The 13,751-nt window shown below is 46.1% G+C and overlaps 1 protein-coding gene across 1 annotated transcript in view; it reads left to right on the top strand.

Moving 5' to 3' along the window:
* LOC144097072 (uncharacterized) overlaps nt 1-13,751 on the top strand; it is a 45,527-nt gene that overhangs the window by 13,961 nt on the left and 17,815 nt on the right. The window contains exon 2 of the mRNA XM_077629858.1: nt 6,112-6,162. Within this exon, the coding sequence (XP_077485984.1) occupies nt 6,126-6,162 (37 nt within the window). The 5' untranslated portion in view covers nt 6,112-6,125. The remainder of the gene's footprint in view (nt 1-6,111; nt 6,163-13,751) is intronic.

Here is a 13,751-nt window from a genome sequence, read left to right as displayed (position 1 = left end):
ACTTTACGACTCGAGAATGGCTTGGAGTGGAGTGGTAGCGTGCAGTTTGATGACGGAGAGTGATGTATATCTAACGAGACCTCCGTCTTTGCAAGAACCACAGCCGAATTCACCTCTGAATGAGTGCCACAGCGAATTAAAGCGTGAAATACCTTTTTTTTGTGAACGCCGCAGTGCTCTGAATGATTTCGGAAGCGTAAAATATTGGAGAAGTTAGAGCCTCACTGAAAAAGGATGATTAATGCGCAAGTCTCGAAACACCAAGCGGAGGGACAGCAGTGAACAAGGTCATTGTGTCGCGTCTTGTCTGCCCCTATGCTTAGAATGCCATATAACACCGTGCTCTGAATAGATGCAGTAAACGCGGCACTACCACGGTGCCTTCTTCGGTAAATAAAGCTACATTCCAAGACGAAGTAGATATTGTAGAGGGATTCCCCTAAATACATCCCAATACGCCGTTCATGCTTCGAGTTGTTGATCAATTCATCCCCGCGCTGTCAACTGCTGGTCTGGCTTGATCTCCGGATCAAAAAGAATTTAACTTCAACTGCGAAGTTTCTAAAAAGGTTGTATAGCTTTCCTTTGTAGTAGCGGTGTGCGAATAGCACTTTTTTCTAAACCGGTTCGAATAAGAATAGTTTAGCTAAAACCGAGTCGAATAGTGAGAGGACCGAATGAAATACGAATCGAATATTTTTGCGAATATTCGCCACTTGTGCGAACGAGCAATCGTGTGAAACAGCAAAGCGCTATTGGCGGCGCCACCAGAAGGCGCTGTTACTTACGCAGTTATAACAATAGCTGTAAAAAAAAGATTCAACAATGATTTCCACTGAGGGTCGCAACACGAAATCGGCACATTAAGTCTATTACCGTCAAGTTATACCCATAAAAACTCACATTTCGCTCTACATGACGGACGACAACAAACAAGCTCCACATCTCAGTACATGAAACGGGCGAGAGTTATGTATAAGTCATGGCCTTTATCATGTACAAGTCATGGCTGTCCTGAAGTCAAATAAGTCGCGAAGAATGACGAGCGATTGGTGGAAACGCATAAGTAGACTGAAAAGAGCGTTTCGATGACCGATTATATTAATATACAGGGTGTAGTGGCCGCGTCATTAAAAAAACTATTCTGTATACCCTTCGCGGCCAAATGCATTAACTAAGAATTACAAGCAACAACAGAGTACACCGACACATTCGAAGTTTTGTTTGTTTGTGCTTATAATACGATGGAAGTCTCTCGGTCTATACTCTAAACAGAAAGGAGTGGAAAGGGAGTAAGCAGTCCTCCACTGATGGTGTAAGTGCGCTAGAGAGCAGCTTACTACCTTTTAAGAGCGTGAGCTCTTATTCATCATGTTTCTCAATTTCTTGGTGTCCGCTACCACCTCCCTTCGGCGCGAAATTTTCCGAGTCCGAGGAATTCAAGATGGCGGCCTCCATAATAAATCGATATAGCAACCCAATTGGTGATTGATTGGTGACGTAATTAGTATATAGAATTGATGATTGATTTTTGAAGTCACTGATTTTGTGATGTCATAATTAACTAGTCACGTGACTATGTTTAATCGCTTATACCTCAGTAATAATGAAGTCAGCATAAAACGAATTAGATATTATCTAATATTAACTAATGAAGTTGATATTTAGTTATAGTTAGGCTTAAATTTGATTGATTATAATTAATAAGCGATGACATCGTGATCTAATGACACATTCGTAACGGGCTCGATTAGTAGAACATGTTAGGCACCAATATCGCCTAATTAGGTTAATATTTAGTTATGGTTAGCCTTAATATGGTGACCGTGACGTTAGCACTCGGCAGCGCACGATTTCATGCCTCATGGCGACCGGGCACCTACCGCCTTGAGGTAAGGTAAAACGGCCCTCCAAAGAGTCCAAAAACTTTTTCGGCCGAAATTGGTCAAAGGTGGTAATACATCGCATGGACGATAGATTGCGCTACCAAACAGCTAACGCTCGTAACTTCAACGTCTTCCAGACGGTGGCGGCATATTTTTTGACTCTCAGATAGGCGTATTCGCGTTTTAGTGTGTAGCGCGACTGTCGTGGCATGAGTAACAGGAACCGATGAATCCCCCCCCCCCAAAAAAAAAAAAGAAAAACAGGAGTTATAAAAAGGGGAACGGAGAAAGAATGATGAGAACTGCGAATCACTAACCGTTCCGGCGCTCCAGACAGGGCCGAGCGCCGCCGCCGAACTTCACAAGAACATGTGTTTCGCAGATGTCGTGTTTAAAAAGTGACTGAAGATGTAACAGCTTGTGCGGAAGGCTTTCACGGTCAGCTGCTGCCGCCGCACTTGGCTCCGGCTTCGCTCGCTGCGTTCCCACAGCCTCGGAGCCCAGCAAGAAAGAGCCAAGGCGTGTCGTCTTCTTCAAGGCTTTTCATTCATACCCTTTCTCGTACTACTTTTTTGTTTCCCTTTAAAGATCTTTTAACTGTCGCTCGATGAGAGAAAAGAGGCGAGAAAGAGGCGCACTCCAGTTTTACATTATAAGCTGGGGGAAAAAAAAAAGGAACCAACTGTGGGAACTGTCACAGCGCTGTCTTTATTATAACAAGGAAAGAGCGAAAAGTATCCTTGACGTAACGCCATCTGCGACCGCTGTTGTTGATGTTTATAAAGCTACAGCCTCTTGTTAATAACCCAAATGCTTGTCGCGTATATCGGAACGCTCCGCGCCGCTTAGTTCAGTCGGAGCTTCCGATTTTTCGCAAAGTCGTAAGCCATGCCGGCATTTAGACGGTGGTTCGACTTTTCGATTTAAACAAACTTGTAACAAAACATTTAAACAAAATTGTAGCGTCCGTCTCTTGACATTTCATTTATCGCACATAAAGTGAATATAATAAGAATATCTATACCGCAGGCTAAGCCTCAGATGAATAGGCACCGCGGATGATTACACACTAAACAATTTCTCACCCTTAAGGGTGTAAATGAGCTGTAAATGAGCTCAGATGAATAGGCACCGCGGATGATTACACACTAAACAATTTCTCACCCTTAAGGGTGTAAATGAGCTGTCCAGAGACGAGCACCCTTTTCCAATTGTTCGATGCTAAAAAAGGGTGCAGAGATCAGCACCCTTAAGGAAGGTGCTTAGAAGGTACTTTAGAAGATGTAATGGTTGCACCCTCATTAAAAGGTATTATTTTTTTACATAACCACCACAAATGCATGTTAGAAGGGCACTCCACATTGATCCACCCATGAAGCAAAAGCCTTGGATTGACGCGCGCCCTCTAAACTATCATGCTGTGCACCTTTCCTGAAGGGTGCTGATATCTGAACCCTTTTTAGCACCCAAAAGGGTGTTCGTCTGGGGACAGCTTATTTGCATCCTTAAGGGTGAGAATTTGTTTAGTGTGTACGACACGATTAAATACGCGGGGGAGGCTTCAATAATACTACTGATGAGCCTTATCAAACCCAAGCTCTCTCTTGCGTCGTTCATTGAGTATGTAGCGCGACGTTGACCTACCACCGCTTGTTGAATGTACGATATGCCGCACCCTCCGTGAACAAGCATGAACTACATGTTACAGTTGTTCACTCTAGATGAATGGGAAAAAGGGAGAAATTGCGTCCGCTTATACGCTGTGTGGGCGTTTGATTATGGTCTGACAGTAGATGCAGATGTAGGCCGCCATTTGTACGCCAAGAATATAGACGCAAACTGTGTATTGGCAACTGCAAAACCGTTCTGAGGTTATCAAACACCATTAGGAATCAGTCGTTCGAGCTCGTACTTTAAAATGACATAAGCAAGAGAAATTAACAACTAAATCCACAGAGCTTTTTTTTTTTACATGATGAGCAATATTGAAAAATTGATGAATTTTCTCGTTCTCAAAATCTACATGGCAGTCTACGGGTCAGGCCGTAGTGAACGGCTCTGGCATTATTTCGACCAACTGTTTCTCGAGCAAGCGCCGAAACCTCAGCACGCGACAGTGTTTACATTTCGCTCCTATCTAAATGCGGACAGTGCGCCAGAACGGTCTATGGATTTCTTATGAGACTCTGTTGCCTTCCTATAGATATTTCCTTTTGTCTACCCATAGTCTACATACTGTCTATAGGCAGGGACCCTTCATTTTTCGTTCTTTTTAGGGCCCCACAATAATTTTTGTCAATAGACAAAAGTTTACAAAAAGTATATGGCCATAAATCTGTAGATTGTCTTCGGACTGTATTGAATTTGTGTTTTCTACAGACCAGTCTATAAGATTCCTCTATAAAAAGTCTATAGACTTTATCGACAGAAGTCTATGGGCAGTCTATACACCGTCTAAAGAACTTTTTGCAAGAGACGAATGAAACCCGCGCCTTCAAACTCGCCATGAGAACACCACAGGGGGTAATCCGGAAGAATTTCACAGAAGATATCTTGAGATAACATAGAGAGAGAGAAAATGAAATAGAAGATTTTGGCTTTTGATCTTTTGTCCCGAATTACGACGGTGCCTTCGCTTTAAACATCGCGAATCGGGGAAGAACCACTGATCCCAATCGGTGCACACGCTCTCCTCCCATAGGCTGCCGCGTGTCATTCTAATGGAAAAATCGATCTCCGGTGCTGCCAGCCAGCTCTGCCCTTAAAGCACGCCGTCGCCAGAGCGGCATTTTCTCCGCCTCCTCTTAATCTCGACCGATGTCTTCCCTAATTAAAGTTCAACGCCTCGCAACACCTCCTCCACTTGCCCCTTTCCCGTTCAATCTCGGTTCTTCCCGCATTCCCTTCGTTGCCTGTGGAGACGGCGGGTCGACTTCATTTCAGCTGGGGCCGAGAGTATTTCACCAGGATCCAGCCATGGGCTGTGCAGTTACAGCAGTACAGGCAGTTCAAAAGTACAAAGCTCGGCTTGAGCCACAGCCCTCTCCGGTCTGCTTTTCCACAATAAAAGTTAATTCTCTGTCTCTCTCTCTCTCTCGCATTAGGCAGAGAAACACAAGACAAAAAAGCGGATTATGATTGCTAAAAAGACAGACAGGGTTAGAGCTTATAATGCACACAATTACACATCCACGATGGCTGTGGTGAGAGCCGCAGGTTAAGAGCCAAGCTTAATGAAAATCTGGGCCTGATGGCAAGGAAAATCTTGCTAGTATCGGGAACAGGACACAGAATGAGGTCGTTCGTCAGTGGCGTTTTATCAGTGACGTAGGTTAGATTCGTGCCGGTATAAGCAGCCACCATCCGCAGCCTTTTACACCGATAGTTGTTTGGAAAGGAGGTTGGCGTAGTACGTCGTAATCAGAAACTTTCGCGTTTCCCAAATGGCTGAAGAGCGTTATCCGGTTGGGCAATAAATAGCATATGGGCTGAGAAGTGGGCGATGTGGGTCAGGTTGTATTCCAGCTAGGCAGGCCTAAGTTGGGCCTTAGTCGGGCATAGGTTGGGCCCTGATTTGGTCTATCTTGGGCCTAGGTTGGGTGTACTTGTTAGGGAAGGGGGGAGGCGGATGTGCGATATAACTGTCGTTGCCACTTCCTTGCACCAGAGAGAAGGTTACTTTCGGGTCTCTTGTGCGCCGATTGTAGCACATTTATCGCTACGCGCTCAGGCATTTCTTTTCCAAGCTAACGAGTGGAATTTCACATTGATTTGTAACCTCACGATTTGTCCAGAGTAACATCAGAGAACCTGCGTTTAATGAGAACCCAGACGTGGCCACGAACGAGCTTCTTGGCCATCCGCCTCTTATTCAAAATTCCACCTCTTCCGGCCGAATAGCGTTCACGACCAGAGGCTCAGAGTCGGGAGAAACAAAATTAAAAAAAAACAGACATAAGAAGTTTATGCTAAGATACACGAAAGTCATTTATAAGGCGCAGAATAGATGCCATGCCATTGGCATGGTCACGCAAAGGCGCGTTAAATTACTTGGAAGACTAAAAATTTCCTGCCACTTCATTCACAAGCCTGCTAATCGCTAGATTCACTGCATTTTCTGAACGCAATAACTAAGAGCGTCTGTGCGTGCGTAGAGAAAGCAAACTTCCAGTGAAAGTAATCAAGTTGCGCACTGAACTGAGTCAGTCTTCCTTTGCTCTTACAGGTGCAGTCCGGGAAATGGAGGTCCCCGTTCTTTCCAAAGAGGGACACAAAGGTGAGGAATCATTTTGGTGTCGCCTTCACCATATTTACTGCACTAAAATCTATAAAGTTTATTTCTGCATTCGCGGACAAATAAATATAGGTGGACTGTTACGTAGCGCATGCCAAATGGCGCTTAAGACTTGAAGCGAGCAAACTAGCGAGACAAGCGCCACTATATGCAGACAGGCCAGCGCAAACGTTTAGTCTTCTCTTTAGTATTCTCTAGCACTTTTTTTAGTGTCCGTTGCACTATGCTGCTATGCCCAGGAATGAACCGACTGGAGTTCAAGCAGGTAGTTAATTTCACAGTACCTTGTGGAGAAGTATGAATTGCTGTGTCGTAGGTCCGCGAACTTATGCACCACCGACTATATTTCACGTCTCCCTCCCTCCCTCAATCAATCAATCAATCAATCAATCAATCAATCAATCAATAAATCAGTCAATTAATCAATCAATAGATAAATTATACTGCTTGATACTACAAATTTTAAATGAACGCCTAAAGCAACGGCTTTACGGAGACGCTGCACGTGTTGCAAAATGCATAAGCGAAAAAAATTGACAGCGAGAGTTCACGCAAAAAAAAAAGACTTCTGAAATGCTCTTTATTTAATTTTGTGACGTGATCCATAACCAACCGCTCGCGTTTGTACTGTTCAGCGAAGAAAAGCGCTCACCAGCAACGATCTCGGGCGAACATTCAGTGCAGTTTCGTGCAAATGCTGCAGATGCCCCGTTATCAAAATTCCCGCGGAACCTCTCAAACTCGTGGCATGCAGCGTATCACGGCGGCATAAACGCAGCCAGCTACGTCCCAGGCTTCTCCAAAACTATATAGGTCGCTTTGATGAGTCACCATACGCCCAGTTACTATAAGATAGGAAGGGACGTTATAAGTTGGCGAGCTACGATAATACAGCGGACCTTCGGTAATTCTCATCGAAATAAACAGCATATTCCCTCAAATTACGCGGAATTCATGTCAAGCAGAACTTGTCTTATACACTTTATGTCGACGGCTCCACAGCGTCCGTTTGTATAAACCAGCATTTCGGAATAAGCGATATTTAATTAATTGCGTCTCACCGTACGCATAAAAAGCGTTGAAAAGAGCGCTAGTTACGTCAGCACAACGTACTCATACCGGCTGACGCTAGTGGGCACAGGAAGCGACAGGTATTGGCATGACGCAGGGATGATGCAGAAGTACAGTTAGGTGAAGAAGTTCATGTAAAAACAACGGAGGAGAACGAGCTCTTAAAATCCGACTTCAAAGTGGGAGATCAAAGTGGTGGAGTGTACTGCTCGATGAGCATGCTGAAAGCGGCTGTAGAGATCGGGGCAGTACATCGTCGACGCATCTTAAGCGTGGCTTATAACCTCGCTGTACGTGGTATATTTGTGCACAACGCACACGAATGGAGCAGGACAAGACGTCGCTGATGTTTTTGGGTTAGCAAAATGCTTGCGGCGGGAAAGGCAGGGAACCGGCAAGAAATCCTCCACAACGCGCGATGTTTTACGTCGGGCCCTAAAGTCAACTTGGAAGGCGCCACGCCTACAAAGCTGCCCTCGACGTTGGTCATACGCACAATAAATAGTGTCCAATTGTCGCGTGAAGCGCGGGAGAGCCGAAGTTCGCGCATTTGCAGATACAAAATGAGACCCGTGATAAAAAAAAATGCAAGCACAGGATTTGTGCACTCGCTCTAGTAGGGCCCTGCAACTACACCGGACCCTCCTGGTATACAGTGCTTATGGTCGCCGTACACATGCTTAAGACAATGAAGGGTTCCTGCAGCCTTTCATGCAAACGTTCACAAAGAGATGCCTCTGTACCGTCACACAGTTCCAGATAAACGAGAAACCTCTCGCTTGGACTGTCGTGTTTTATTTGCTGATGGTTGTTCACAATACGCTGAGCAAAGGAATAAAATTACACAATCTTGCCCACCAAATTTTCATCCGATATTCCTCTCCTCTTGCCATCATCTTGCTGCTTCTCTCGTTTGGTATTTTTCACTAAGGCAAGCGTAACTACCAGACAGGCAATATTTGTCGGCATTGCAACAGAGCTCCGGGGACAGCGACTTGCGAAACCAGACAGCTGTCTCGACAGTTGCAGAGGTCAGGGTCGTTCTACGCGACCCTTAACCGCATACGGGATGAGGTCAAGGAGTCATAGAAGCCTAACTTAATTTAACCTGTTCCCACCAAATCGAACCTAATGTTGTGCGAGCTTCCCAACCTTGCGCAAGGTTTGCTAATCCGTAAGACTCCTGCCCCATCGAGTGAGCGCTTACTTTTTTTCCGACTTGCAGCGGCACAATTAACGGCACCCTTGTTTAGGTAAGCCATAGCAGTAATTTACCCAAGTTACTTCTATAATTACGTAGAGTCTGTTTCAAAACATTAGGGCCCAAAGTTATTTGCTTCTGGGACATGCTGTGTGGCTGGTTATACATTGGTTCCAAGTGTCTCGAAGACAAAAGATATTAACTCTCGTGAACATTTCTCCGAAAATTAGGACTTCCACAGATTCCACAAGAGCCTCTTTAATGGCTTATAAACAAAGCAAACCCATTTCGCTCTTTATTTATTTATCATATTTATTAGAGCGCCTACATATCGTCCTATTGGGCATTACACTAGGGAGGGGGGCAGGGGTACGTGAGTGTGCGTGTGTGTGTGTGTGCGTGGGGGGGGGGGGGGGCTGTCTGGAAAAATAAACGCTTTCTACACAATCTTTACGCATAAGGGTTGCAACACCACGACGTCAGCACGACATGCATAGTGAAGCCGATCGAGACTTGACTGAACACGGCGAATATAGCGTATCTGATTGCGCGAAACGCCAGTCAATCTAAAAAACATGGACGAAGCTTGACCTAGCGTTAAGAGTCAATGCGACAGCATTGAAGATCTCTACCGCGCAAGTACTCTTTCTCTTTCATATATTCATAATAGCAAAGAGTCCTGATACCACTACTGGCGCAGTTGTGCAGCGGTTATGCAATGGGCCACTGACCCGGCAGGTGGCTGTTTCAAACACAGCCACCGGCGGGGGCTTGTGAGACTAGAAGGTTGCTCGTCCCGAGTTTCCGTAAGGCTAATTTTGGGGGCTGCCTATCCATCGACCAATGAGATGATGCGCAGCGCCACGTTGGCTTCTAGGCGGAAATTGCAATGAAGTTATTTTAATTAATTTAATTGCAACCTGCCCACCGTGCCAGTTGGGCCACCTGCTTTTTTGTGACACGAACGTATGTCCAGGCGGCAGTTTTTCTCGAGAACGAGAGTTCTAATGCAACTGCATTAAAGTAGAAGGAACGCACCGTGTCGTAAGCGGCTCTACGAAACAGAATACTGTACGCTTTACTATTGTACTTGCTACATCATGCCAGGCCGCGCGTTCGGCGTTAGTCAGAGTGTGTCCTGGGTGAAACAAGTTAATGCGGCAACTCAGCAGACGCGCGGCGGAGAAAGAGGTGTGGCATGAAAGGAAAAGAGGCGTTCTATATCGTAGCAGCGGCGGCAGCGGCAGCGGTGAGCGTTCAAATATTCACGAACACGATGCCAGCCCAGCCTTCCTGACGTAGTGCTTCTCCTCCTTGCTCGCCTGACCGGCAGAGAAGAAGACCACGCTGCATGGAGGAAGGGAACCAGAGTGGCTGGCTGGCTGGCCGGCCGGCTGCCCGCAGAATCGATCGCGCTCCATCGGAAGCCCCCCCCCCCCCCCCCCCCCCCCCCCTCGCTCTTCTGCCGTGCCGCTCATGAATAACTCCAGGGGCTCACGGCTGGCGTCAGGCTGTGGCGCGCGCGCGAACACACAGACACAGAGGCGCAGAAGCGCGCGCGCGCACGCTCTGTGATTAAGCCCTCTCTTCCTTGCCTCTTCCCCCCCCCCCCCCCTCCAAGCAGAGAAAGAGCGAAGCGCGGGAAAGCACGCGTTGGCGCGCTTTTGTGTTCGCGCGCGCGCGAAAGGAAAACCTCGATCTCTTCTCGCTTCCACCCTGCGGCGGGAGAAAAGGAACCGGTCCGCTTGGCCGGTTTAAATTATTTATGGATCATTCAACCGGTAGCCGGGTGTCGGAGCGCGTATGCGGGAAGACTCGCGTCGTCTCTTTCGGGAGAGCGGAGGAGGGACAACGGAATGCGAACAAGAAGGAATCGGTGCTACACTCCGGCGTCGGTGATGTGCCCAGAAGAGACGCGTCGAACGGAGACGGGCTCAATTTATGCGAAGACGCAGCGCGCCGTTGAAAGTGTTTCGGAACGGGAGCGGATCCGGGATGGTTCTTTCAATTGTATCCACTTCCTTTTGAATTTTGGAAAAGGAGTTTCGTCCATTTAATCCTGTCGATTAGGGATAGTTGTATGGAGCAATTACTACGCAGTTTAAGGCTGGAGGGGTGTCTCCGTGTTCGAAAACATTTGAGCTCGCAGTTCGCCCTAAAAACGAAAGGAACGCCACTCCTTTGCCCCGGATTTTTTTTTTATAAGATAGCATTATATGCCGCACGGGTCCAAAATGCGTCGTCGATCATAAAATTCGCCCATTGGTTGGAGGGAAGTGATGCCATCACACCGGAACATTCCCATTGGCTAGGGGAATTGACGTCACTTCCAGTAAAGGCGTCAACAGCTAATGCTACCTCATTGCTAGTAGTACTGGTTTGTTGTTAAAATAACAATAAAAAGGAAGGAAAAGATTTTTGCTAGCTCCTGCACCTGCCATCGCCGCGGTAGCGCCTGAGCTGGGGCAGCGGAAATAAAGGATAGCTGGTAGGCTGGAGAAATGAAATGAAAGAGGTGAGGGAACAGGCAAAAAGGATGAGGGGGGAGAGGTAATGTATAAAAATATTCTATTTACACTGTAATATACATGCAGGTCGTACGCGTGTGGAGTCCATAATAACGAAAGAAAAGTACACGCGCACAACACAATGGCATTGCTAACACATAATAGATTAAGGCGTCCCTGTGAATTTCTTGTTTTCTTAAAAGATCTTCTGTCAGCATATTAAGATCAAGCAGGCAGCGTACTAGAGCTTGGCGTTTCGTTAAAGGATGTCGCTCGACTGTACAAAAGTTGTGCCAAAGACCGGGTGTTTTTTGAAGCCGCCTGCACTTGGTTTCCTAAAATACAACACAGATCCATACGGTTTGCTGCGTATGCCCACTGCAAGCAAAAATAAAAGATACAGGTTATTAGGCTCCCTGGTTATAGTACAAGCAATGCCCTAACGTAACACAACGTCACTGCTTCGACCCCCCCCCCCCCCCTTCCCAGCCTCCGCTTGTCAAATCGAGGAGTGTACGGCTGCTTATAACAAGGTCCAGAATGCAAACTTCCTACCGCTGTTGTTTTATTTCCACGAGTAGTTGTCGACTTGATATTTTGTTCAGGCAGCTGCAGCCCAGGCTGCAATTTCGATCCGATGCAGACATCAATGTGCTTTTGACAGAAAAAAAAAGCGGATTTCGCAAGAGAACGGGTGGCAGAAAAAGAACTATTTACTTCTAAACTTACGATAATATTGTTTTACGGCCAAACCAGCACACATCCTTACGAGAGCGCAGTTTTTTTTTTTCGGCTTTACATGGATCCCCGAAGGAGCCCGAGCCAGTCTAATCTTGTTTAGCGAGAGTTCAGCATCGCAGCCTTGCAGCTGCACAGAAAGTAGACAGCCACGAGCTTTGTTTTTGAGAGTGCGCATAAGTTAACAGCGAATATGTGGACCCTTGCTGTTAGGATAATATCCTTCGGGATAACCGGTATTATACCGTGAAGCAAGAATATATATATATAGAAGTGAGGAAGGCATAGGGTGGTCTGTACTTTTCTTGCAGGTTTAGGCAAGAGCGGACTGTATTTGCTAAAGCGTAAGAAACCCGCTGGCAAGCTTGCATTCCTGTATTCTCCGGTGGCACTTTGAATCCCACATCAAAGAAGGCTGATATTGAAAACAAACTTACCTTTTCGGAAAGCAGACAAATCCTGCTGACAAGTTTGCGCTTGGAAAAATAGTTTTGACCGTGCTGACGTATGCGGTCAGCGGCGATGCGAAGATGACCTAGAAGAAAATATTGTCACTTATTTTTGTTTACATAAAGTACTGTTTCTACAACAATCAAGAAATCATCATTTTCTTGTTCACTTTTGCTTCGTCTGGCTTAGCCCGATAGCCTTTTTCTGCTAGGCAGTGGAGTGTACTAAAATATAATGTTTTTGCTATATTATGTGTCTTATCTTTATATGCATTGCTTGTTTAGCGTTCACTTTGTTGATTACGGCAACAAATTTCGCTATTTTTCTTCTTCAGTGGTCAGCGTAGCCTTTGGACTGTTTCATGTTTTTCTACTCCACTGCACAGTCCTTGACACGTTATTCATCATCACCATAATCATCACCAGCCTGACTGCGCCCACTGCAGGACAAAGGCCTCTCCCATATCTCTCCGTTAACCCTGTCTTGTGCCAGGTGCGGCCACCTTATCTCCGCGAACTTCTTAATCTCGTCCGCCCACCTAACTTTCTGCCGCCCCCTGCTACACTTGCCTTCTCTTGGAATCCAGTCCGTTACCCTTAACGACTATCAGTTATCTTGCCTTTGCATTACATGCCCTGCCCAAGCCAATTCGTTTACCTGATTTCGACTGGAATGTCAACCCGCGTTTTTTCCCTGACCCACTTTGCCCTCTTCCTGTCTCTTAATCATTTTCCTTTTCATAGCTCTCTGCATTGTCCTTCATTTTTCCCTTTTCGTTAGCCTCGACATTTCTGCCCCGTAGGTGAACAGCGGTAAGGTGCAGCTGTTATATACTCACTCCTTAATAATTCCCTGTTATGATGGACGCCTCGAACTGCAGACAGTTTTTCTGGAGACAACTTTTTTTCGTACGTATTTTACGCTCTGTTAATATCGAAATTCGCTGTCCGCACAATGAACGGCTGAAAATGCACAGAACCCATCGAGGCCCATGTAATTTTGCTGCGTTAATATGGTCGGCGATGAGAACAATACCTCGACTGCCCCAACAAGACGTTTCCTTTCATGTATTCTAAATGCAGGAAACCTGCTAAAGGCAGCAGGAAAACGCAAATGCCTCAGTGACGGCCTTTCCTTTCAATGTTTTCATGCTTTGCATGCCAACATGCCCGGTCGGAACGCCTCACCATTTGCTACACTGCAAGAATGGCAGTGAAGAAGCTTCTCTGCAGCTTGTGCTGCATTTCTGCGTAGCAGAAGCCGCAGTCATCATCTATCAGCTGACTCAATACAGGTGCGTAAAAGCGGGTCGTGGGATGCGAATAGTTGGAGTTAGGTTATCGAGCCACGCAAGACATCAAGAGTCTGCGCCAAAGCGACTCAAGCGTAATGGCGACCAGAATAATTAACTGGAGCTCCGAACATTATGTCCAATTTCAACTTTTCTGACCATTAATATGCACAGCAGCAAAGCTTGATCATAGCGTTTTTCTTAGTGTTTTTTTCTTCGCGATTCGTTATTGCAGACGACTTCGCTTTATGGGCAGTTTTGCCTGGAAACCAGAGTGACCATATTGACGAGGCACGACCATACACTGTTTGAG

The sequence above is a fragment of the Amblyomma americanum genome, chromosome 7 (assembly GCF_052857255.1).
Source record: "Amblyomma americanum isolate KBUSLIRL-KWMA chromosome 7, ASM5285725v1, whole genome shotgun sequence".
Taxonomy (NCBI): domain Eukaryota; kingdom Metazoa; phylum Arthropoda; class Arachnida; order Ixodida; family Ixodidae; genus Amblyomma; species Amblyomma americanum.
The sequence above is the reverse complement of the archived record's forward strand: the minus strand, read 5'-3'. Positions and strand labels throughout refer to the sequence as shown.